Source organism: Natrix helvetica (assembly GCF_964273705.1).
Source record: "Natrix helvetica genome assembly, chromosome: 9".
NCBI lineage: Eukaryota > Metazoa > Chordata > Lepidosauria > Squamata > Natricidae > Natrix > Natrix helvetica.
In genome coordinates, this window is record NC_138560.1 from 18,051,728 (window position 1) to 18,077,172 (window position 25,445).

Sequence of the window (25,445 nt, forward strand, 5' to 3'; positions counted from 1 at the left end):
ATGACTAAATGCCATAGGTACACAGAGCGCTGTTACAAAATGCCCCAATTTAGGCATAGGTTTTATGAAGGGATCTAAAATGTATCTAAAATATCTTTGCTTTTATACAACTAGAACTGCTGGTTACAGATTACTTGTTATAGAGACTGGCTATTAAATTAGAATTTGATACTGGGTTGCTTGTCTTAAGCTTGCTAAGATTGCCACTCATTTAAAAAAATAAAATAACAAAAATAATAGGTAATTATAGACACAACTGCTTCTCAATTAATATGTTACAATATTCTGGAACTGTACATTATGGTCTCAGGTTTGTAGATAATATCAATCTCTCAAAACATTTTACTGCCCCACCCCAAGCTAATACTGAAGATTAAAAATTTTGCTCTTCTGGAGAAACTAGTTTGAACACTGTGCCCTGAACCAAGGAGGTTTGTTAGGAAGTGTGTGACAAACGAGACCAGTTAAACTAGATACATTTCAGAAGAGAATATGAGTTTTATTTTCTCAGACAAGGAAAGGCAGGAATCTTGATGTATTCAATGTGAACTTATTTATTTAAAAGATTTGCATGGCTGCTCATGTTAGAGAACAACTTAGTGTAGTTCTAAACAATAAAATCCCAAACACAGTAAAACACACAAAAAAGAAACCCCCCTAAAATGGCACCTCAATCATCTTTCTGGGATGCTCTCCCAAAACTACCCACAGGTTCTCATCGCTTTCTACCCCGGTGCCTGGATCTCAGACTTCTATAAATGTGCAAAGGGTAAGAATTCTGAGTTGGAAATTGAGAGGCATTTTAAAGTCCAAGTATGTAGTCAGAGCTCAGAGAACCATGACTCGATAGTATTTGGAATATTTGGGTAGAGACAGTTAGCACTGAAGCTGATAATCAAATCTTGTTTCAATTTAAGGAAAGCAATACAAGCCTCTTTAAATAGCTCCCTTGCAACAGCCAGATGAAGAAAGAAAATAATAGCCAACATTCGCAAAGAAAGAAGAGCAAGACATATTAATAAGAATATATCTGGATTTTAAATAGTTTAGTCAGGCCACCATCCATATTCCTGGGAGTACTGAATAAATTCGTGGAGAAAGAGTTAATCTTTTTTATTATTATTCAGTGTTTTTAAGGAGGCTAAAATGAGGATAATAGTTGCACACAGGACTTTTTAAAACATACTGCGTCAGTAGAGACTGAAACTAAAATTTAATCAAAAGGTTTCCCCCTTAATTTGTCTTCAGATCTGATACAACAGAATCCAAAGATCTGTTTTTGAACTAAGATAACAAAATTTGCTGTTTTTATAAAAGTCCTGGGAAAAAGTTATCTTCCAAACTAGTTAGTTCAGTTAGTTTAGTTTATTGATTAGCCCATAGGCCATATCAAAATTATTTCCCAAGCATTGTTGACAATACCAATGTTAAGGGAATCCAGAATTTGGAACCAGGTTAAGAACATTTAAGGAGGGAGTTTGCTCTTACCTGGTGTTGGGGCAGGAGTACTAGGTACTATAGCAGGATCAGAAAGAACTGCAGTAACACTACCATTGATGGGAATGCCAGTTGGAACAGGGATAACTTGTGGCACCTCCCCCAAATCTTTTCCCAGAAGACTGTTAGAAGTTGGGATGGCTTTTTCTAAAGAGAAGGTCTGGATGGAAACACTGTTGGATGGCCTGGTTTTCTCAGAGTTCCCAACAGGACTGGGGAAGATGGTTGCTGAAGAGGGATATGGTGTGGAAACTCCTGTAGGGGCCTAGAATTTATATGAGAGAGACAGAAAGTTGTTAAGAATAAACATCAATTACAATTTGTAATAAATACCAGTTCTCAATTCTTAAAAAGTAACTTAATTCTCAATGTTATTTTAGAGGATTTCCTCAGTTCTGCTGCCCAGAAATTATACCCCATTCATGAATTATAGAGATAAATATTGCCATTAGTCAGTAAAATTATTCCTAGATATTGTTTAGTTAATAAATGTTTTGTTGTTGTTTATAAATCAGATTTCTAAAAACATTAATATTAAATTAAATTAAGCATACAATACAGCTATAACAGTGTATTGTGGGAATTGTAAGAGAATTTGGAGTTTGTACTTTTATTTGTACTTTTGTACTAGAAATACTTATAAGCATATGGTATACAGTACATACAGTATCTTTTCAAGGACAGAGTTATAAAACTGAGGATCACCATTGAGAAATCCTATTTAGAAGAGCTGCCAGTCGGCCTAACAGCGAATATTCAAATTGAGTATTTATTATAGTATCATAGATGCAACATATTTCAAGAAATAGAATTGGGTCAAGTGTTTGTTGATTGTTACACAACAGGTGAGTTACATAAAATTGAGGTCCTGTAGAGCACACTGGTCCTCAACTAGGATTCTTAAAGGAAGCTAAGTATATCAGATTGCAAATACTAATGGCTGGTGTGAGAAAATGCACCAGGTATGTTCCATATCCATGTCCAGGCTCTGATGGGGGACATAGGAGAAAAAAGTTTTGAGAAATATTATTTTAGAGGATGGGGATCAATAGGATGATGATGATTAATGTTGGGATAGCAGAAGTATTGAGATTATTTTAGCTATCTAAAACATGACAAATAAAATTTTATTTTCTATTCACTCAACATTTATCTTGCTTGCAAGCAGGATTTCCGTCTTCATGGTCAAGAATGTGAATGAGGGGTTGGTTTTAGTAATATATAATATTATTTTACTCAGAAACTGATCAGACTGGTGTAAACAAATCTAAGGAACAGATGGAAACAATTTCCTTTCTTTCATCAGGAAATTCTTTCACAGACCTTCCCCATTCCAATAAGTTGCCTGGAGCAGCAAGAACCAGACATTTCAGTTTTAAATGGGCTTATCTGTATAACTGCATATTTTCTTGATCCTTTTTATATAGCATCAATCAAATTCTTAAACTGAAGTATCCAGAAACATCTACGATCTGGATCATGTTTATAAGGAAAAATGCAGCATACGTTATTGCGGTAGAAATAAGTTATTTTTATTATTAAGTGTGTGATTTGGGAAGAGAGTTAGAAGATAAAATTCTGGGCCCCAGTCTCCTATGAAAAAGCTTGAGATAGCCAGAAATGGAGATTTGCTACAAACGTACTACCAATTAGAACCAAAACACTGAGCACAAAACAGTTCAGTTGCAGACCATAGAGTAAAAAAAATAGCACTTGAAAGCTGCTAGCAGTTAGAACTGCAAGAATCTGATATGATTTACTCCAATCTACAGTATAATACAGTCCTCAACTTATAACAGTTCATTTAGTGACCGTTCAAAGTTACAATGGCACTGAAAAAAGTGACATGATTGTTTTTCACACTTACAAGCATTGCAGCATCCCAATATTTATGTGATCAAAATTTGGACGCTTGGCAACTTTATGACGGTTGCAGTGTCCCGGGGTCATGCTTTTGCGAACTTCTGACAAGCAAAGTCAATGGGGAAGCCAGATTCACTTAACAATTGTGTTACTAACCTAACTACTGTAGTGATTCACTTAACAACTGTGAGAAGAAAGGTTGCAAAATGGGGCAAAATTCATTTAACAAATGTCTTGCTTAGCAACAGAAATTTTGGGTTCTATAGTGGTTATAATATTCACCACTAGCTTTAATATAGATTAGCCCGATTAGCTAGAGCAAAAATGGTTTCTAACTTATCTAAGAGGCTATTTATCTCTCCTATCTGTTCTGCCCAACAATCCCTTGGAGAAATCAGAAATCATAGTACGTCTCTTGGTTTTTAGGTGTTTGATTTCTATTGTCAATTTTCTTAAGCGAGTTTATGAAAACCAGTCTTAATATTTTTTTTTCCAGTCAAGTCTATTAAAACATTTCCAGCAAGATTTTCTCTATTACTATAGAGCAGTGTTTCTCAATCTTGGCAACTTGAAGATGTCTGGACTTCAACTCCCAGAATTCCCCAGCCAGCGAATGCTGGCTGGGGAATTCTGGGAGTTGAAGTCCAGACATCTTCAAGTTGCCAAGATTGAGAAACACTGCTATAGAGGAAGCACCTTCTCCTAGTCAGGGCATCTCCTAGTTGGGACATCAGAAATGGTGCTGATAGTGCTTTGTCTTTGAAATATATCCCAACTGTTACTGTGTGAGAATTGCACTTACTTCCCCACAATCACCAAAGCAATTAGAGAAAATAGCACCAGGAGGACAAGTTGGATAAACTCTGGTATGTCAATACAATAGAACAAACACCTATATAGATCCAGAGCTAATGACAGAAATAGTCTATTTGGTGAAATAAATATTCAAACTGTTTTTTTGCAATTTTTCTGTAGCTTCTTATCAAGATATAAAAACCTTCTGTTGCTCCTAAATGGTTTTGGGGTTGAAAGCTATACCAGTATCATTCAAGAAACTGAGCAAAATAATCAAATTAAAGGGGTATTTTATCCAGCTTTGATTTAGATAAAGTCACAGTGGTATCTTGGTATTCATCATTAATTAGTTCTGGGAGGTGCAATGAGTATTAAAAATGATTAGTACCAAACACTTCTTTGTCATAAGAAATAATGTAGTGAGTCACAAGACAGCCGACACCAACAAATTCTAGCTTGTGCGTTGAGTACCAAACAATGAGTACTGGGACAAATTTTTGTGTCACAATGCATTGAGTACCAAATTTGATGTTTCAAAGCAGTTGAGTACCAAAGGACTGTACTGATAAAGTCACTAGCAAAGTTAACATACACTAAATAGAAATATTACTTTTTATAAGAGCTTACTTTCTAGAAACTATTTTTCTAGCTCTCAAATTGCAGTATTTCATTACTGGTAAAACTCAATTCCCTTTCTTTTAATTTCTTAGCATTATCTTTTAACACTATTCCCTGTCATTTGTCATATCATCAGAGGTTCAATGCACATTGTAACATATCCAGAAAAAGACAAATGCAGTGTAAATATGGCTTTTGGAAAATAGAAAAGGAAAACAGGATAAAATAGACGTGTTTTTGTTATCCCACAATATGGAGTCAGAAAAAACTAGTTGGTGAAGAGTAGAAGTGACTGCTGTAATAAATGTTAGGATTAAAGCTAAAGCTACTGTTTTTCTATCTTAGCAACCATGGAATTTTAATAGGTTGCTTCTGCAGTCCTTCTGCAGTGAAACAGCAGTGACTTTGATCAGCAAGCTATGCTTCACTTTTCTCTTGTTGAATCAGTATCTACTGTCGAATTCAAGCTCACATACTGACATTTAGACTTATTTTATTAGTCCTGTTAGGTGCTTAATTTTTTTTGTTAATTATACTGATGCAAGACCAATATTTTTAAAAATAGCAGTGTGGAACAGGAAGTTGGTATCTACAGAATCTCCTGAAATCTAAAATTATTTCTTGTAACACATGGTGAGATTGCTTCCTCAAATGTTTCTGTTGCAAGGAAGTTTTATTTTCTCATCTCTGAAAATTCAGTTTTCCACTATAGGGCAAAATGTGACACCTTCTGCCTCCCACCTCAAACTAATGTGTTTATTACACCATTTTGGACATTCGTTCTATTAAGGCCATGCATAAGCTTTAACATGACCATGATAATTAGCTGCACATATTAAAGGTCTCCCTTCTTTCTTAGGCTCATTATGTGAAGATTAATGGGCCCAGCCCTGTGGAATGACCTCCCCCGTGACATCAGGATTACTTCCGATCTCCGCTCCTTCCGTGTACAGCTGAAGACTCACCTCTTTCAATTATCTGGCCTGGCTCAATCGCAATCGTAATTTTCTCATTCCTCCTAACTGTTTTTAAATTGTCCTTAAATATTAATTCTTATTGGGTTTTTACAATTGGGGTATTTTAAAGTTGATTTTTAACTGTCTAATGATGTAATTTGTTTCCTCCTCCGTGTATGTATGTGCGTTGTGTATGTATGTACGTTTTTGTGTTGTTATATATCTTTTATGTTTTATGCTCCATTGTACGCCGCCCCGAGTCCTACTTGGAAAGGGAGCGGCTAATAAATCCAAATTTATTATTATTATTATTATATCTGTGGTGTCCTTGGTATCTCTCCAATGATAACATAATAATAATTTTAAATTTTCTTCATTTCTCTCAATTCGAAAGAGAGAGAGGGGGGGGGGCGGGGGAGGGAGGGAGGACTGGCCCAAGTTGACTTGGGCAGGACCAGAACTCACCAGGTTTCTAGCTTGATTCTACTGTACCAAACTTGCTCTTGAGAAAACATTATTATATGTATACAATTGGTTTTAAAAAATATACATATTATTTTCTTCTCCCTCATTCTTCAGAATTACTTTTCTTTTCCTACCACTTCTACAGCTATAAGATACTCAGTTTCAGACTAGCAGCTTCTATAGCAGCAGGGTAAAGTACAATGAGGAAAAAGCAGGAACAGAAAGGTTTTTATAATCCTTCAATCACTTTTGAAAATGTTCTCTCCTGGCAACAGATCTAATTAACTGCGCAAGATGCTTTTTCCCAGGCTCATTGGAGCAATGAATCAGATAACTTTTCCTAGAACATAAAAATGGCACAATGTTGTGCTATAAGGCCACGCTTTTAAGTTACCCTGAGAAGCAAAATAGCAACCTTGCAAGACACTTAAAAAGTCAGGATCACAACTGACTCTTACATAAGGATAAGAAAGGCTGATTTCCACATTTTCACATTATAAAGGCTTTTGCTTCTGAAAACCTTACATTCCTTCAAAGCCCAGCTTTCGATAGCTTTGAAAGTGATAGAAATTTGCTATTAAAAAGGCATAAATGAGCCTTTGCCAGAGCATCTTATGAACATGGGCTGGAATTGCAGCAAAATGTCATTATCAGAATATCGAGAGAAAAGTGACAATCCAGGATGCGATTTAAAAAAAAGGATGCAGTATGCTTCAGTTGAACTCAGCTGAAATGTATATTTACTGCTCAGTTCAGGAAGGATTCAGCACAGGGAAGATAGTGTTATTTTTCTGCCATACCAAAGTAACAAATTCTTGTGAGAGGCCAGATGTTTATAATTTAAGGGGCGTGCTATTAAGACATTGCTAAGACAGAAAAGCTGAACAACTCCTGGGTGACTAAAAAGTCAAGGGACAGCAAAGGGATAGAAGGGACAACTAAGGCAAAGCATGCCACGTAGCTATTTCCTATATAAAATGGGCCATTTCCAAATTTCCCGGAATGTCCTTTGGCTCTGGTCTATATCCTGTTCCACAAGTTTAGCAGTTCTTCTGTCGCAGCTGCAAGGTGACCAAGGCCTGTAAATACTGCACCCAGCTATATGGGAAGATCAGATTTCAAGAGTTACATTCTTTTTGCATTGATCCTACTGAGCTTCTCCATAGTTGCAAAACCTCGCTTTTTTTGTCATGTCCTGGGTAGGAAAGAGACATCTGCTCCTCAAAGGGAGTTTTTAGTTAGGAACATCTTTGAATGTTCTCCCAAATGTGCTATGGACTGTTTTGATTTTGTCTGTTGCTGGCTGTTACTGATCTGATGTTTTAATGCTGTGATATAAGCCAACTATGGTCATTCTGTGATTGAGGCCATGCAAGTTGACAAATAAGTAATTTTATTTCCCAATTCAGGAAACTTTTAGTGAAAGCTTTACTATAGAACAGTTAACACCAATACAATGGTGAGAGTACCTCATACATAATTTACAATAAGAAGCTATATTTTGACACAATCTGTTTCAGTAACAACTATCTGCAACATATAAAAGCAATATGCCAAACAAATGGAAACATATTTATAGCTTTTAATAGTTCTGTTTGCTATTATTGCTGTGTGAAGAGACACGTTGATAAGCAACAAGCTTTATTCTCAACTTTGCAACTGCAGAGGAGAGTGGAGGGCATTCTGATGGCTGCAAATTCATCCACACTTTCTCTTTACCCTAGAGTTGAAAATAAACTTGGTAAATGTGTAGCCAAGGGTCTGGGTTAGGGTCAGCCTTAACTTTAGAGAGGCGTTGGGTCAAACCAGCACAGCCTTCCCTACTTCAGGACTTACTTATGTACTTGGATATATGTATAGTTTACCCAGTTTTGTCAGGTTAAAAGAATATAGATGCTCCTCTAAAAGTCTACTATTGAAAGCAAACAATCCCCTATACATATATAGATCAACAGAATGTGGACTGATCGTTTAATGTCAAGTGAACTAATTGGGTAACTGTCAAGGCAGACAGACAAGAAGAGAACAAGGTCATAGAAGTTCTGCACTGCCATTGGATTGAGTAGCATTACTGCCATTCCAGGGATTCACTTACCCCCAAGGAGCCACTCCCACCAAGGTCATGCTCTCTGTTCATGGGATCACTGTTGGAAGATGGGCTTTGGGGTTTCAGTTCTTTTGAGTCCTTATCATTTGGCAGGAGGATTTTTTCTACTTTAGTATGGTTTCCCGAAAGGTTTGCTTCTGGCCTTGAAGACTGCAGTTCTGTAAGATCCTTGTGAGTAGGTATTCTATCCAAGGCTTCTGATGGAGCTGGATGGTTTATAGAGCTTCCAACACTGGAGTCCACATCTCGCTTTAGAGAAATTCCCCTGACATTTCCTAAATGCAATGTGTGAGCAGGCAGCTCTTTGAAGGACCTCTGTATCCTTGATTTACTCTGATGTCTCTCCTTCCAGTTCAACCACTTGGGAAGATGGGCTTGCCTCTCTTTGGCAGGTTGGGAATCTACATCATCAGGATCAGATTTTGTTACAAAGACCATGATGGGGTCCACCATGTCAGTTCTGATCTCCTGACACTTGTGAGAGTTGGTACAGTTCACCTGGATGCAGAGAGTGCCCATGAGCCAAAATGCATCACAGGCCGGGGTTTGACAACAAGCAGCTTGACAAGAGTGGATAGAGTGCAATCCTTCTAACAGCTGGAGTTGGACACTATCTGATGACTTCAAATTGCCCTCTTCCAAAGGCTTTCCAGACTTGCAAGCACTTCTGCTCCAGCTTCCATCTGTGCAAAGAGAAGTAAAATTACAACAATTTTAAAGAAGGAGTAAAAATGAAGGCAAAATGATCACCAGTAGTTGGTTTTCTCACCTGTACAGCAACAACAAAGGTACTAAATCATTCAGTTTCCATTTTCTTATCCAGAAACATGGTTGTTGTTGCCATCATTATATTTTTAGCTGACCTTTTAATATATTTTTGGTCAACTCAAGGTGGAGAACATACCTGGTACACCTGCCTCCTATTTTCCCCACAACAGCAACCCTGTGAGTTGGGTTGGGCTGAGAGGGAGTGACTCACCCAATTGGTTTCATGCCTAAGGGAGACCTAGAACTCACATCTCCTCGTTTTGAGGCCAGCAATTTAACCATTATACCAAATATGCTCTCTTATATTCAAATGTTTGTGTTTAAAATAAGAGGGAGAGAAAGGAAGCAGTATACCAGCTGCTCAATGAAAACAGCAAAATGCTAAAAGATAATAAAGAAAAGGCGGAACTATTCTTTTTTTTTTTTTGAAATATATTTTTATTATTTTTACATTTAAAACAATGCAGTACCGCAGTCGAAGTGACCATACCTTCACATTATACACAATTAGTCTCAACCATTAACTATTAGCCTACTTAGTGCATTATCTATCCTTCTGTCCAATCACAATATATACAGTTTGTTCCAGGCTTGTCACCTTGTCTTATAGCAATCAAAAAATCTGTTCCAGATCTGTTCAAAATATTCTGATTCCTCTTTATTTTTAAGTTCAAGAGTGAGCCTATCTGCTTCCACACAGGCCAACACTTTTCTGATTATATCTAGCTCTGATGGTGTATTTTCTTTTTTCCAATGCTGCACAAAAGTTATGCACACCGCAGTTAGTACCATATTTCCCCGAAAATACAACATGTCCTGAAACTAAAGCCTTGCCACATTTTTCGGGTGGGCAAAAATATAAGCCCCTGCCCCCAAAATAAGCCCCCTGGACAATCCCCCCCCTCCAGCGAGGCAGAGCACCGCTCACCGACCTAGCGGTATTCTGAAGGCACCAAACTGCGGGAGCCAGGTGGGGGGAGGGCGGAAGAAAGGCACTCACGTTGCTTGGCACCTTCGGGATACCGCTAGGTTGGGGAGTGGCATTCTGCCTGGCTGGAGGGGGGAGTTGCCGGGCAGCTGCTCCCTTGCGAGCGGACTCCTGAAGAGCCGGGCACAGCCTCAGGGGCGAAGCAGCCATGAGGTGACCATGCTCACAAGCAGCCAACCCCCTCTCCAGCCGGGCAGAGCACCATTCACTGACCTAGGGAGTATCCCAAAGGCGCCAAGCCATGTGGCGCTCTGCCTGCCCCCCAGCTGCCGTGGCTTGGCACATTTAGGATACCCCCTAGGTCAGTGCATGGAACTCTGCCCGGGTGGAGAGGGGGGTTGCGTGAGCGCCTGCTCCACCCCCAGCTCAAATGCCTCCCATGCCGTTGCAGCTGCTGCCGAGCTCCGAGCAAAATTTTTTCTCTGGCTTCCAAACTCTGGAACTCAGCTTCTGATTCTTCCAGCAGCGGCCGCTCTAGGAGTGTTTTCTATGGTTATGGGCAGGCTGCCGGACAAAGTCTTCTGGCAGCCTGCCCATAACCATAGAGCATGGTCACTTCATGGCTGCTTTGCCCCTGAGGCTGTGCCCGGCTCTTCGGGAGCCTGGTTGTAAGGGAGTAGCCGTTCCCCTCTAATAAGCCCAAGGCTATATTTCATGGGTCAAAAAAAATATAAGACCCTGTTGTATTTTCGGGGGAACACAGTACATGTATAATTAGATAGAGTACATTTTTCTTAAACCCCTCCGGTATTATGCCTAGGAGAAAAATTTCTGGTTTAAACCAAATTTGGTCTCCCACCATTTGTTCCAACCATGATTGAATCATTTTCCAATATCTTTTGGCCTCATTGCATGTCCACCACATATGATAAAAAGTGCCTGGTGTTTTTTTACGCTTCCAACAATTTGGGGCCAGATTTTTAAACATTTTGGAGAGCCGTGCTGGTGGGGGGGGATGCCATCTGTAGAACATCTTATAAAGATTTTCTTTATACACCGTAGCCAATGTTAGTTTCCGATTAAGTATCCAAAGCCCAGGCGACCATAGTTTCTTTGACATGCTCTTCCTCAAGTTTATATTCCAATCAAAATCTATACAGCACTTTGATCAACTTGTTTTCTGTCTCTATCAAAAGTTTATCTAACACTGTGTAATCTTTAGCAATACCTTCCTTCTTCCTGTCCTGTTCAAACCTTGATTGTATCTGTAAATAAGACCACCATTCTACTTGTACCCTTTGTGTTGCCAATTCTAATCTAATTTTAATCTCCCCCCTGTCTGTTCAATAACAGGGGGAGATTAATTGGAAGGTCATGACCTTCCAATTTGAGTAATCTTTTATTTCTCAACATTATCCATTCTTTTAACCATTTTAGGATGGCCGCAATATAATAAAGTTCCCGATCTGGTACGCCAAATCCTCCTTTTTCATTAGTATCTTGCATGGCTTCGAGTTTTATTCTTGGCTTTCTTCCCTGCCAAATAAAATTTGGAACCAATTGATTCAAATTCTAAAAAATAACCTTTTTCTAATTTAATTGGAATATTCTGAAATAGGAAAATAATTTTTTGGTAGTACATTCATTTTTATGTCTGTGATCCTACCCATCAGGGACAATTGTAGGTTTTTCCACCTTTCTAGGTCTTTCTGAGTTTTGTTGAACATATTAGTATAGTCGTCTTCTATATCGATCCACACCTCGCAGATAAGTGTATACCTAGATATTTCACTTTTTAAACAATTTGGATACCCAATTTCTTCATTAACTCCTCTTTCAATTTGGATGTCATATTTTAAACCAATATTTTAGTCTTTGTCATATTTATCTTCAAACCCGCTACTTTCCCATATTCTGTCAATTCCTCGATAAGTTTCATACCAGACTTTATAGGATCCTCTAACACAAACACTAGATCCGTGATGGCGAACCTATGGCACGCGTGCCACAAGTGGCACGCGGAGCCATTTGTCAGGGCACGCAAGGCTCTGCCCTGTTAGCTGGCCAGCGCGCATGTGCGCGCTGGCCAGCTGAGTTCACCTTTTTAAAAGCTATTTTTCGCCTTCCCCAGGCTCCAGAGGCTTTATAGGAGCCTGGGGAGGGCGAAAAGAGCCTCCCCCGGCCCCGGAGGCTTCAGGGACCATCCCTGAAGCCTTCGGAACGCTTAAAACCACCCTCCGAGCAAACCGGAAGTGACTTCCGGGTTGCTCGGAGGGTCGTTTTAAGCGTTCTGAAGGCTTCAGGGACCGTCCGAGGCTTCCCTGATGCCTTCGGAGTGCTTAAAACGACCCTCCGAGCAAACCGGAAGTGACTTCCGGTTTGCTCGGAGGGTGGTTTTAAGCACTCCGAAGGCTTCAGGGAAGCCTCTGGACAATCCCTGAAGCCTCCGGGGGGGTCGGGGGAGGCTCTTTTCGCCCTCCCCAGGCTCCTATAAAGCCCCTGGAGCATGGGGAGGGCAAAAAAAACATGTAAAAATGGGGGGGTCGCGCATTTTGCACGCATGCGCACTGGGGGGTTGCGCGTTGCATTATGGGTGCGGCACGCCTGCACTCGACCCCCCTGCGCTCCCCCCACTTGTGGCACGCGAGCCAAAAAAGGTTCGCCATCACTGCACTAGATCGTCCGCAAAAGCCTGTAACTTAAATTGTTCCTTTTTAATTTCTAGTCCCTTTATCTGTTCCTCTTTACGTACATTCCTGGCTAAAACTTCTAAGGTTAATATAAACAGTAGCGGGGATAAGGGACAACCTTGTCTTGTACCTTTCTGGATTGCTATACTTTGCGTTAATTCACCATTAATTATTACTTTTGGTTTGTATATATTGCTCTAATTATGTTTATAAATTTATCCCCAAATTCCATGTGTTTCAATTGTTGATGCAAGAATTCCCAGTTCACATTGTCGAATGCCTTTTGGGCATCAAGAAAAAATAGTGCAACCTGTTTTTCATTATGTACTTCATAATATTCGAGAATGTCCAGCATAATTCTCATATTGTTTTTGTCTTTTGGGGAGGACTCCATTTTGATCTGTGTGGATAAACGATGTGAGGATTTTTTTCAACCGTTCTGCTATTATCAGAGCAAAAATCTTGTAATCTGCATTTAGCATTGAGATTGGTCTGTAATTTTGTATGAACATCTGATGTGAGTCCCCCTTAGGTATTAATACAATGTTAACCTCCGTCCATGATAGCGGTGTCTTCGCCTCTTTCAACACAGTGTTATAAACTTCCAACAGCGTTGGAACAAGCATATCCTGGAATTCTTTATATATTGCCACTGGCAGTCCATCCGGCCCTGCAGCTTTATCAGTCTTTTGTTTTTGTATGGCCTCAATTATCTCTGATGTTTTAATTTCTTCATTGAACATATCTTTTATTTCCTCTGGAATCTTTGGCAGATCTGACTTTTCCAGATATTGTAGTATTCCTTCCTTTGTATAGTCTCGGTTTTTTCTATATAATTGTTCATAAAACTCTTGGGTAATCCTTTTCTTTTCCTCTAGTTGATAGCAGATCTTGCCTTTTTCATTTTGTAGTTTATTGATCCAGTTCTCTTGCTTCTACTTCTTCAGCCTACAGGATAGCCACCGCCCCGGTTTATTTGCATTCTCAAAGAAACTTTGTTTGCTTTTTTTATAGACTGTGCCAATTTTGCTTTTTCAAATATAGCCAATTCATGTTTAATCAGTTCCATACTTCTTTTTATACTTCTTTTTAAAAGCCTCTTTCTTTTGAAGTTCACTCTCTAAGTTTCTATACCTTTCTTTCAACTCTCTTATTTTTTTATTCTCAATTTTTTTTCTTCCTAGCTGTAGCTGATATCGTGACCCCTCTTATAAATGCTTTAGTTGTATCCCATAGATTTTGTATGGATGTGTCTCCTGGCCAGTTTTCTTTGAAGAAAAATCTCAATTCCTGATTAACTCTTTTAATATATTCCTGATCCTTTAGGATTGTTCTATTGAATAACCAACGATAACTACCCTTTTGTTTTTTCCATGTAATCCTCATAGAATTATGGTCAGCCCATAAATTGGGTTCTATGTCTATCTCCTTCACTTCCGAGATTAACTCCATCAACATCCAGACCATATCTATCCTTGACCAGGATTCATGTCTATTCAAGTAAAAGGTGTATTGCTCTCCCTCTGGACATCTTTCTCTTCATACATCATAGATATTTAATTCTTCGGCCATTTGGAAGAATGACCTGGGCAAAATTCTCCTAGCTCCTTTTCTCCTCTTTCCATTTTAATAGTCCCACTTCTGGTCAACTGTTTAAACAGACATTTTCATTTCCCATCTCTCGAATAATGCTATGTAGTCTATAATAAAATTTTCCCTGGCCTTCATTAGGTGCATATATTACAACCAATAACACCTTTTTTGGTTTAACATTATTTTTACAATTAATATTCTCCCCTCCTCATCATGATAAATTAATTTAGTCTGGATCGTGTCTTTAACATAAAGTGCTATTCCTCTTTTCTTTTGATCAGCTAATGCCATGCAGAGTTTACCCAATCTAGGTTATTCCAAGGTCTGGATCTGTCGTTTAGTTATATGAACCTCTTGCAATGCAATTATATTGTAATTCAAACATTTTAGTTTATTAAAGGTTGTTTTCCTTTTCTGGGGCAGGTTTAGACCATTGATATTCAATGACAAAATCTTGATTTCTCCTGACATGATTCTATGTGTATTTAGGTCATGTGCTTCTTGTTGCCCTTATCTCTCTCACTTCTCTTGGGTCTTCCCCTTTTTTCTCTAAAACAACTTCTTTCTCCTTTCTTGTCTCCTAGTTCCTTTTCTCTTCTTATCTGTGGCCTGAGTCCTTGCATCCTTGTTTCCAACAGTTCTCCTTTGTCTTCCTCATCCTCCTGCCCAACCAGATTGTTGTAGAAATCTTCCGCTTGTTCCACCATGTCTATTCTGAATCGGCGGAACTATTCTTGAACATACTATTGTGGAATCAGAACACCAACACCCACTAACAAGTCTGCTTCCCCACTAACAAGTCTGCTGTATCAAATCTACTTTTTATGAAGTTGGGCAGCCTTATCTGTCAAATAAAGAAATAATCAATACAGCAATCTTGCCTAATAGTAATTGACTTTTTCCAATAGAAAAAGAAATGTTCCAGAAAGTTTATTCACTAGCTATATTCCTGAAGCTGCAACATAATGCCTCTCAACACACCTGGTGCTTGCTGAAAATATTGTCAAATGTATTACACTAATTATTGCAAATCTACTGAGGTATATCAGCTTATTTAGTTCCCAAATGAAACTTGCAATAACAGCAATATATCACTCGAATTATAATTAGTTTCTTTCTGAACCAAAAAAATGTCATTGCCACTGCCATTTTTAGGTGAGGTGATAAACTCCATCTATTTAGTGACAAACAAAATACCTCTTCATTGATTCGGATTTTGTATCAGTGACAAAACTATGCTTCTCTTTCCTCATTACATTAAAAAATGATGAGCTCACACATGCATATTTTACACTCAGTAACATTGCTTTTTCTCACTGCACCACGATATTAAGAAGACTAGAATCCAAGAATAAAAACTAAACATAACCCTCCTACTCTTCAATATGAATCAATGGTGGCATTTCATTGGGATACATGTTGTTAAATGATAAGTAGAAAGAAATGCAAGTTATCTAGGGAACTCTGACTAAACAGGGCTGGTTTGAAATCTCTAGGCTCCATCAGAAGGCTCCTTATCTTCATGCCATCCCAGGGTTGTTATTGGTGGTTTTTTTTGCAAGACCTCTAGTCTAGACAATGATTAAAAGGTCATTTTGCCCCAGGTCAGGAATACTAACAACTAATCTATCACCTATCTTCAACTGATTTTAGGATTCTGACTGCACTACCGTAATCTGGTAATCAGATAATGAGTCAGCATCATAATAATACAACATTGTAATTAGTAATATGTAATTAACAGGGCCCATATTTCTGGACTACAGAAGAATGAGAAATTAGATGGATATTAATAAAAAAAACTTAGCTCTGTTTCCCTGTTTTCGTAAGTGCACTCATAAAAATAATTTGATGGAAAGTAATATTTGATTTCTCAAGAGAACAGATCTGTTGTTCCCAACCCTGTGAAGTGACAGTGCTGGGATGTTTTCTACATCACCAACGTAACCCATTGGTAGACATTTTTTTCTCCTGTGCTGTCTATTTTATCACAAATAACACCAAGAGTTTTTGCAACACTTCTCTTAAGAGACATTATGATGTATCTCCTTCGAGCTGAAAAGATGGGAGTAAAACTCCTCTGTGCATACTTGAATATAAACTGATGAAAAAGTAAAACATGGCAAAAGTGCTTCCCATCTTCACCCACAAATAACTGACTGCTTGGAACACCTTAAAATAACCTCAACGTTTCGCAGCATCATGTGGCATTTGTATAATCAGCGAGAGCCACTTGTTTTCCTGACAAACATCCATGCTCCTGCATGCTCAAAGTATCTTTTGGAGTCTGAACCTGAAATGCTGAGCTGTCAGACTTGTTACTGTATTACATATTATTATTTAATATTCTATGTATATATAACTATATTACTACCATATAAAAGACTATTAAAGAAAAACATTTAAGCACTATGAATTTTGAGCTGGCATGTATCCAATTAATTGTCATGACACATCATGTCAAATTAATTAGCTTACTAATCAGAAAGTCATAAGATGCTTTGTCAAACCAAAATATAAATGTATTACATCCATAGCATTACAATAACTAACCCAAAAAATAGGTGTTAGCCTCCATAAGATTTTGTGTTGACAATGAAAGCTGACTTCTGGTTTTAATGACTAGTGTATAGTTTCTTGGATCTTCCTTTCAGGATACAGATAATATTTGTCTTTTCCTAGTCCCCTGATACTGTTCTTCAAAATTACTCAAAGAATAACATACATAAAAGTTTGGGAATTTTTTTACTCCCTCTCAATTAATAAATTAGTTAACTACTGGTAGATCCTGAAGATTTAAACCCAAAGGAAATAGATTTCTGACTAAGGTCCTGGCCCTTACAATTGCGTAAATTCTTCAAGAAAAACAAGCAAGAAGAGGAATTGAGCAATTCCACATTTTATTTCTTATATTTTAGCATTTTGCCATTTTCATTAAGCAGCTGGTATACTGCTCATTTCCCTTCCTCTTCCATAAAATTTTGAACACAAAGGTATTTTGGTTGTTTTTCCTCTTCCTTTGTTAAACTCAACTGATTCTGCATTCTGGCTTTTCTAGCACCTTCTCTACAATTCAAAACGTCGTCATCTGTCACTCTTCTACCTTCTGCATGTAACTAACTCATTTATTTGCAGATTAGTGCTGAATTTGTCATTGGTTTATTTGTATTTCTTCTTCCCTCTCCCCCTTTTTTTTGCCACAGTGGAATTGGGCTTCTTAAGGCTTTCCTGTTCATATTATATTTGGCTTCAGTTTTTTTTTAAAATTTGAACATTCCAGTATTATTTAGACAATATTCTGTAATGGTCATGCAACTTTTCAATTAAATCTTCCCTAATGAATAAAATACAGTTAAGCTTGAGTTACATAGAAGGAAGTTACAAAACATGTCAGGAATTCGAACAGTGGGCAGCCTATAAATTTTGGTAGAATATAATGAATTTTCTAGAAGGTCTGTATATGGCAGATCTTCCTTCTAATATTTATCAGGGTAATAAAAATTACCCATCACTACTGCTTCATGTCCTTGAAAGATTTAGCTTAGAAAGCATCCTTCATCCAAGCAATAGTGTAAGCAACAGTCGATAACAACAAACATATGTAATTTGAACAGTAAAGTACATGTAGAATAATTTATACATTTTTGAAAGTTTATTCACTGATTCTTTGGGGGAGCATAGATATTTTTAATGCACAGTGCAATTTCACCTCCCCTTCCATTGCTTTTGTTCTTTTTAAAAGCTGTATCCGCCAACTGCGATGTTCTACAAGCGCTTTCATTGCTTTGAAATCATATTTACTTTCCTGTACTCAAGAGTTCAAGCTCATCCTGCTTACTTCTTGTATTCTGAACGTACAGAAAACAAAGCCAATGTTATTCCTGTTTTTTATTGAGTTAAGTAGGTCATATTTTTTTAAAAAAACATATCCAAACCTTTCCTCTGTAGAGTGCAAGGCTTTATTCAAGTTCCTTACATCACTATTTTCTTTTTCACAACACTATAGAATTCAGTTTAATGCCCTCTTGATTAAGCCAAATATATTTTTATCAGTCCTGTGAAATGCAACTCATTTTGTGCCAGCAGTCCATCAGGTGTCAGGCACAAGGAACCAGAAGCAGAACGTGAGATGATCAAAAGATATCACTTTATTGTTGCAATGTTCATTTACAAGAATCTCGCCAGGTTGACTGCATTCTCTTGGGAACAGTCAGATAAGGCGCCAGCCATGCTGATGCTTTCTGCGATGTATAGACTCTAAACTCAATGCCCTCTTCATACCTCCCCCCACTCTAGCTAGAGATTCCACCAAATCAGTGTCTTCAGAACATAGTCCTGAAGTCAATTATCTTCCACTAACGTCATTTGAATAGTTTCAATCTTTTACCTGCACCATACTTCTGTTGTTTCCCAATTCTCTACTATGGCCCAGAAAGTTGAATAAGAACAATAACTGAACCGCCTGGTTGAGTATCCTTCCTAGATTGTCTAAATCTACAGTGATAACACTATATCTGCTCTGGCAGTATCACTGGTATCACATCTATTACTTAGAACTGATAATTGATAGTGGATTATATATATATATTATTCTACTATGTTCCTAACCCATGCTTTTGGCATGAGTTATCAGACATATTTGTTCCATAGCTCTTCTCCTTATCTTCTTATAGAATATCACTGCATCTCCTCTGTCTTTCAGCGATACATTAGCCTGGCGCATCTTCAGCCAAGCCTATTTTTCTTTCCCTGAATACTCAAAAGAGTCAGTTTCTTCTCTGAGGGCCTCAGAGCTTTTCTGATTTCCAGCAGTACAGAATATTTATTAAATTATTTGTTTCTGGTTGTCACTTTTATTAACTGGGCTTGTTCCTTGTTTGATTCTTGTTCAGACAATATTAGAGTTATTAGCCGTATCAGCTTATGTTGCAATATCTCCAGTGTTTGAGCTAGTAAACCTCCAACCTCTCCTATAAGGTTGTGTGACCATTCACTGCAACAGTCCCCCAACTTTTTTTTTTCAGGTGCCCATTCTAAGTTGCACTTACTCAAATAAGTAATTTCTGGAGTCTGGAAATAAGACTCTGGAAAGAGTGCAGAGAAGAGCAACAAAGATGATTAAGGGACTGGAGGCTAAAACATATGAAAAATGGTTGCAGGAATTGGATATGTCTAGTCTAGTGAAAGGTAGGATGAGGGGAGACATGATAGCAGTCTTTCAATATTTGAGAGGTTGCCACAAAGAAGGGAGGGGGAATCAATTCTCCAAAGCAACTGAAGGAAAGACAAGAAATAACGGTTGGAAACTAACTAAGGAAGGAAGCAATCCTGATCTAAGGAGAACTTTCCTGACAATGAGAACAATAAACCAGTGGAACGGCTTGCCTTCAGAAGTTGAGGGTACTCCATCACTGGAGGCTTTTAAAAAGAGAGTGGACAGCCATTTGTCTGAAATGGTATAAGGCAGTGATGGTGAACCTTTTTGGTACCAATTGCTGAAAAGGTCGCATGAAAATGTAGCGTGCACATGCGCCAACTCGACAGGACTGCACTCCAGAGAAGCCGAACTTCCGGGTTCTAGCACACATGCGCCCCTGATGATCAGCTGGCCAGCACACATGCACAGGAAGGTTTTTGGACTGCCGTGCATGTGAAGGACAGCTGATCATCACGTGTGCATGTGCGCCAGAAACCCAGAAGACAAACAGGCAAGACCGCATGTGCCATGGCTTCGCATGCCACTTTGGGTACACGTACCATAGGTTCAGCATCATGGGTATAAGGTCTCCTGCTTGAGCAGGCATTGGACAAGAAAACCTCTAACACTGTTATTCTGTTAAATATACAGGAAGGTTGGTTTCAGGCAAAAATATAAACACAGTGCAAACACTACTAGTCATGATTACAGAATCCCATTGATTCATCTTTGGAACACCTTTGAATTCTTATCACTAACAGGAGGACAGTTAGATCTTGTTTTCTACCCAGGTTCCCAGGATAGCCAATTACACACTGAATTTGGGAGTGGAGAGAAAGACTTAGTGATCTGAACTTCATTGTACTGCCAAATCCCCACTGAGCCATCCTGGGATCAGTTTTCACCTGACACTAAAAGAGAGGAAAGGGATTTTTTCCCCCTAGTTTAACAGAAGTAGCAAGCACCTGAATGTTTTTCTCTTCTCCTTTCCTGCAGTCTTTATTTCTGAATAACAGTTATTTTCCTTCTTTGCTACAGAAATAAGCATTATAGATTTTCCCTGCAGTTTTCAGTGTTGTGCTAATTATTTCACCAGAAGTTAGCTTCAGAAGATTTTGACTGCATCAAAATGAAAGGCAAAAATAGAAAGGCAAATATTAAATAGAAGGGCACAGTTTCTATGCTTATTTTTTCTTTCTATCCTAATCTCAAATATGCCATTGTAATGAACTGGGAAATTCTTGTATCAAATGTCACTTCAATCAAGTTGTAATTGGGAAAATCTTTCAATATCATCCTTTATCTTCATTACAACACTTAAGAATATGTATTTTGTTTGTATCTCACCTTTTGATAGACAAATCGAAGTGGCTAACATAGCAATAGCAACAGCACTTAAGACTTATATACAGCTTCATAATGCTTTACAGCACTCTCTATGCACTTGACCGAGTCAGCATATTTCCCCCAACAATTTGGTTCATCCTTTTACCAATCTTGGAAGGACGGAAGGCTATGGCAACCATGAGTCAGTCAGGATCAAACTCCTGGCAGTGGGCAGTCAGCCTGCAATACTGTATTCTAACCACTACACCACCACAGACTCCTAATACCTATTTCCCCCTCCCATTTTAACCATAACAACCTTTTCAGTTGAATTTGGCTGAGAGAGAGTGACTGATTCAAAGTCACCCAGGTGATTTTCATACCTAATGTTGGACTAGAACTCACCTTCTAGTTTTTAGCCGGTTGCCTTAACTACTACACTAAAGTGGCTATTATGACAATAAAACTGAGAAAGTAATATAAAATGAAGAAGTTAAAGTGCCCTGGGACTTGGAATTCCAACAGACAGGCATCTACCACATAACACCCCAGACTTAACAACTGTCGATAAGTAAGGCAAAAAAGTCTGGATGATGGACGTGGCAATATTTGGAGATGGTAAAAGAGAAGAGGGACTCAAACTACTCTCCAAAGCACCTGAGGGCAGGACAAGAAGCAATGGGTGGAGACTAATCAAGGAGACAAGCAACTTAGAACTGAGGAGAAACTTCCTGACAGTTAGAACAATTAATCAGTGGAACAACTTGCCTCCAGAAGTTGTGAATGCCCCAACACTGGAAGTCTTTAAGAAGATGTTGGATAACCATTTGTCTGAAACGGTATAGGGTTTCCTGCCTAGGCAGGGGGTTGGACTAGAAGACCTCCAAGGTCCCTTCCAACTCTGCTATTGCATTGTATTGTATTGTAAGAGAAAGAATTGGAAAATATATCAAAATACAAAGACCTGCAAATAGAAATAGAACATCTGTGGCAAAAGGAAGCAAAGGAAGTACCAATAGTAATAGGTGCTTTGGGTGCAATCCCAAAACAGATGGGATTGAACACCATTGGCATTGACAAATTCATCATCAGTCAATTGCAAAAGGCAGCATTACACGAAGCAGCTTACATTCGGTGATAATATTTCTAACACCTTAAACATCAACATCTGCCTATTGTTCTTGGGAATGCCTATCTGTCCTTGGGAAGGACTTGATAGGCAGACAAAAATGCCAAATCCAGTCTAACATCTGGTTGACTACAACGAACCGTAAGAAGAAGATATTGACCATCTTACAGGACTATTTTAAGGATGAAAGGAAATTAATGAAAAGCATTTGAATATAGCATGTTTACAATGTGGTTAAAGATTGCAAAAGAATACTGTGAAATTCACAAATTTATTATTAATATTCATTCGTCAATAAGTGCTCCATAACCTTTTTCAAAACAAGAAAAGGAAAGGGAAAGGGAAAGGAAAGGAAAAGGAAAAGCAGGCTGTCTTCAAAATTCACCTGAAAGACAATAGTAGAACAAAAGAATGCTCTTAACATTCGGGGAACGGACAGCCAGAAGTTATTGCAAATGCTCTTTTGAGATCTCTCATGCCAGGGCCCCAGCACACATAGGGGCAGATTTAACTTGCAGCAAAGAACAATTTAAATTCTTACAAGATGTTGTATTTGCCAATTGCATTGATTAATCCGTCAAGCATTCTAACAATTCATTGCAATGTAATTAAAAAGAGGACACAATATTCTTGCCAGCTTGAAGAAGGAATGGTAGGGAGGAAATGAAAGGAAGAGCATTTAACTTCTGAATATAGTTAGGCAAAGCAAAATATTCCTAATTATATTTTCTTTGCCAGCTGCCTCATATTTAAAATGCTAAATTTTAAAGTTTTCGGCCATTATCTGTTGTGCTTATGTTAGCATTTGTCTCACTAAGTTCCAGTTTGTTTTGCACTGTGCTCTCTGAGGCAATTGATCAACGCATGAGGCAACAAGGGAGTTGTTCTTCAGCAGGCTTATTCCAGAGGAGAGAAAATGGCTGGCACAAGGTCACCCAGCTGGCTTCTGTACCTAATGCTGGACTTCAACCTGAGTTTCTATGCCCCTATTCCAGCATTTTAACTTTTAAACTATTTGGCCACAACAGAGAGTATTTTTTTCTCTTGTGTTTTGGCTGAAACAACATACTAAACTACAAACAATAAAACCATATTATAAAACAAATAAATTTATGAAATTTGCTCCGGTTTTGAAAAAGATGTTTAAGAAACACCAGAAGAAAATTCAACAATTTACAGAGTTGGTCTGTACAGAGCAGAGCATCAGGAGCATCTGTGAATTAATGTTCAACTATATCTCATCAGGATCTAATCTGGGTCAGTCACCAGGACCAGAAATTTTGTCTTCCGAGTTTTCTGACTTGTGCTGGAGTCCATCTTCAGGGAACTTTGCTCTGCTAGAAGAACCCTCGAAGACAAAATTTCTGGTTCCAGTAACCGATCCAGATCGGTTCCTCCAACATTATCCTGGGACATGTATATTTGCCTTACGTTTCATCACTCCACCAATGATGTGCCTGATTTTCAAGCCTTATGCTTGAACTGTAATAGCATTTAATTTCTTACGTAAACTCTCAATATGCTTTAAAAGCTTCTCAGACTAAAGCAGTTTTGCTTGCTTTAATATGCTGCGATCACATAATGGTATGTTAGACGTCCAGAGTAACCACCAAGCAGGAAGTAAGCTTGTCTATTAAAGAGTCACATCATAATACTCTACAGATTACGTGACAGCTTTAACAGAGTCCCTTAAAGGAGAGACACTGAGGAATCTTTTAGCACTGAAGACTATATAAGCTATAAGCTAAGTCTATATAAGCTGAAGTCTATATAAGCTATGGTTTCAAGAGCCTCATCTGCCAGTATGAATGCACAACCTGCACACAAATGTATACTATCTATTTGAGGCTTCCTACTCATTTTCAATTATAATTATGATATACACCTCTACTGGGATCAATTAAAAACCCAGCTCAATGCCTGCAGGAAAAGTCAGAGTTTTACAGCCATCCAAAAGACCAACAGGATTGGGGCTATTCAGATCCCTGGGAGGAGGGCATGCACCGCACAGAAAAAAAAAATCCCCTGGGTCCTGCGAGATGGCACTGCTCTTCTGAAAAGACCCAGACCACACCAACCCAGCTAAATCTGGTGAGATGGGCAGAGACAATTGGAGATAAGCAGTCCTGCAAGTATCTTGGCCTTATGCCCCATAGGGCTTTAAACAGGGTGACAACCAGCATCTTGGAAGAATACCTGTAGGCCTATTGGGAGCCAGCGCAACACACAAAGCAAGGGTGTTACACAGTCAACATTGTGGCATTCTAGACCATTTGAACTTCTGAATGGTCTTCAAGAGAAGCCCCAAGCAGAGGACATTGCAATCATCCAAATGGGAACTGACTGGGACATGAGTGACTAAGAGCAATGTCTTCTGATCCAGGAATGGGCACAATTGGCACCCAAGATGGATCAGTGCAAAGGCCCTCTTATGCTGCCATCTACTCCTTGAGCAGAAATTGTGAATCGAGACTGACCCCCAGATCATGCACCAACTCTGTCGAGCTCAAGAACTAGAAGAATCAATCTTGTTAGAGCTGAGTCCCCAACCTTTTCATCTCCACTAAGACCCTCACAGCCTCCAGGCACTAGCTAAGCACCTTTACAGCATTGCTTGTATCCAGCAGAGATCACAGCTGGATACTACTGGTATAATGATAATAGTTCACCCTGCGTTATTACTCTTGTATTAATTCTAGATTAAAATAAAACCAGCTTAGAGAAAAAGCAGTTGGGCATATTAACAAATTCCTCCTTCACATAAGTATATTTAATTTCAAGAGAGGAACCACCTGGAAAAATGCTGATTTTAACAATTTAGAATCACATCACTGTTTGAAAACAATCAGGACTTTTTAATTTGCAATGCACTAAGCGCCAGACAATATCCACTTGTCCAGGAGGGAACAGAAGTTTGTCTGTTGCAAGAATACATTTATTCATTTTGAAAGGAGAGAGGTTGAGACAGACTGTGCCAGTACAATCTGCTAGAGAAACCCTTCTCAAGTAATTTTTTTTTTAATTGAAACTTTATGAAAGTTTCCTGGCTTAGCTTGTCAGAAAATGTTTGGTATATATTTTGAAATGTGCAAAATTTGGAACATAGTAGTCTGGAATAAAAATGTCATTGTAAGAATTCTTTAAAAAAAATTATGAAACAAGGTCATAGTTGTGAACATTTTCCTCACAAAAGCTTAAATGTTTATAGAGGAAGGGGAAGAATTAAAGAAAACAAGGAAATGTGTATTCGCAAGGTAAGAATTGTGACTCACTAGTGCAAACAACATGCTTGAGAAGCAGGCAATAGCATTGTAGTACAGGGTATTTATTCCTTCAACTGTGTCTTAGTTTTGCATTTAGGATATTCCTGAAATATGGTACAGTAATTGCTTTGCATTTAAAAAAAACACCAAGAAAAAGACAGAACTGAAACATAATTTTGTGGAACTTGGGAAACAGAAAACAAATCTCAGAGAAACAGACAGATGCATTCAAACTAAATAATTAGTGATT

General features: G+C 38.4%; 1 protein-coding gene across 2 annotated transcripts in view; it reads right to left on the reverse strand.

Annotated features, from left to right (window-relative positions):
- The window catches only part of KIAA0319L (KIAA0319 like), a 60,567-nt gene that overhangs the window by 26,768 nt on the left and 8,354 nt on the right, over positions 1 to 25,445 (reverse strand). For both annotated transcript variants that reach the window (XM_081962407.1, XM_081962406.1), the window contains exons 3-4: positions 8,290 to 8,984; positions 1,489 to 1,762 (exon numbers count right to left, since the gene is read on the reverse strand). In XM_081962407.1, coding sequence (XP_081818533.1) covers positions 1,489 to 1,762; positions 8,290 to 8,984 — 969 coding nt within the window. The remainder of the gene's footprint in view (positions 1 to 1,488; positions 1,763 to 8,289; positions 8,985 to 25,445) is intronic.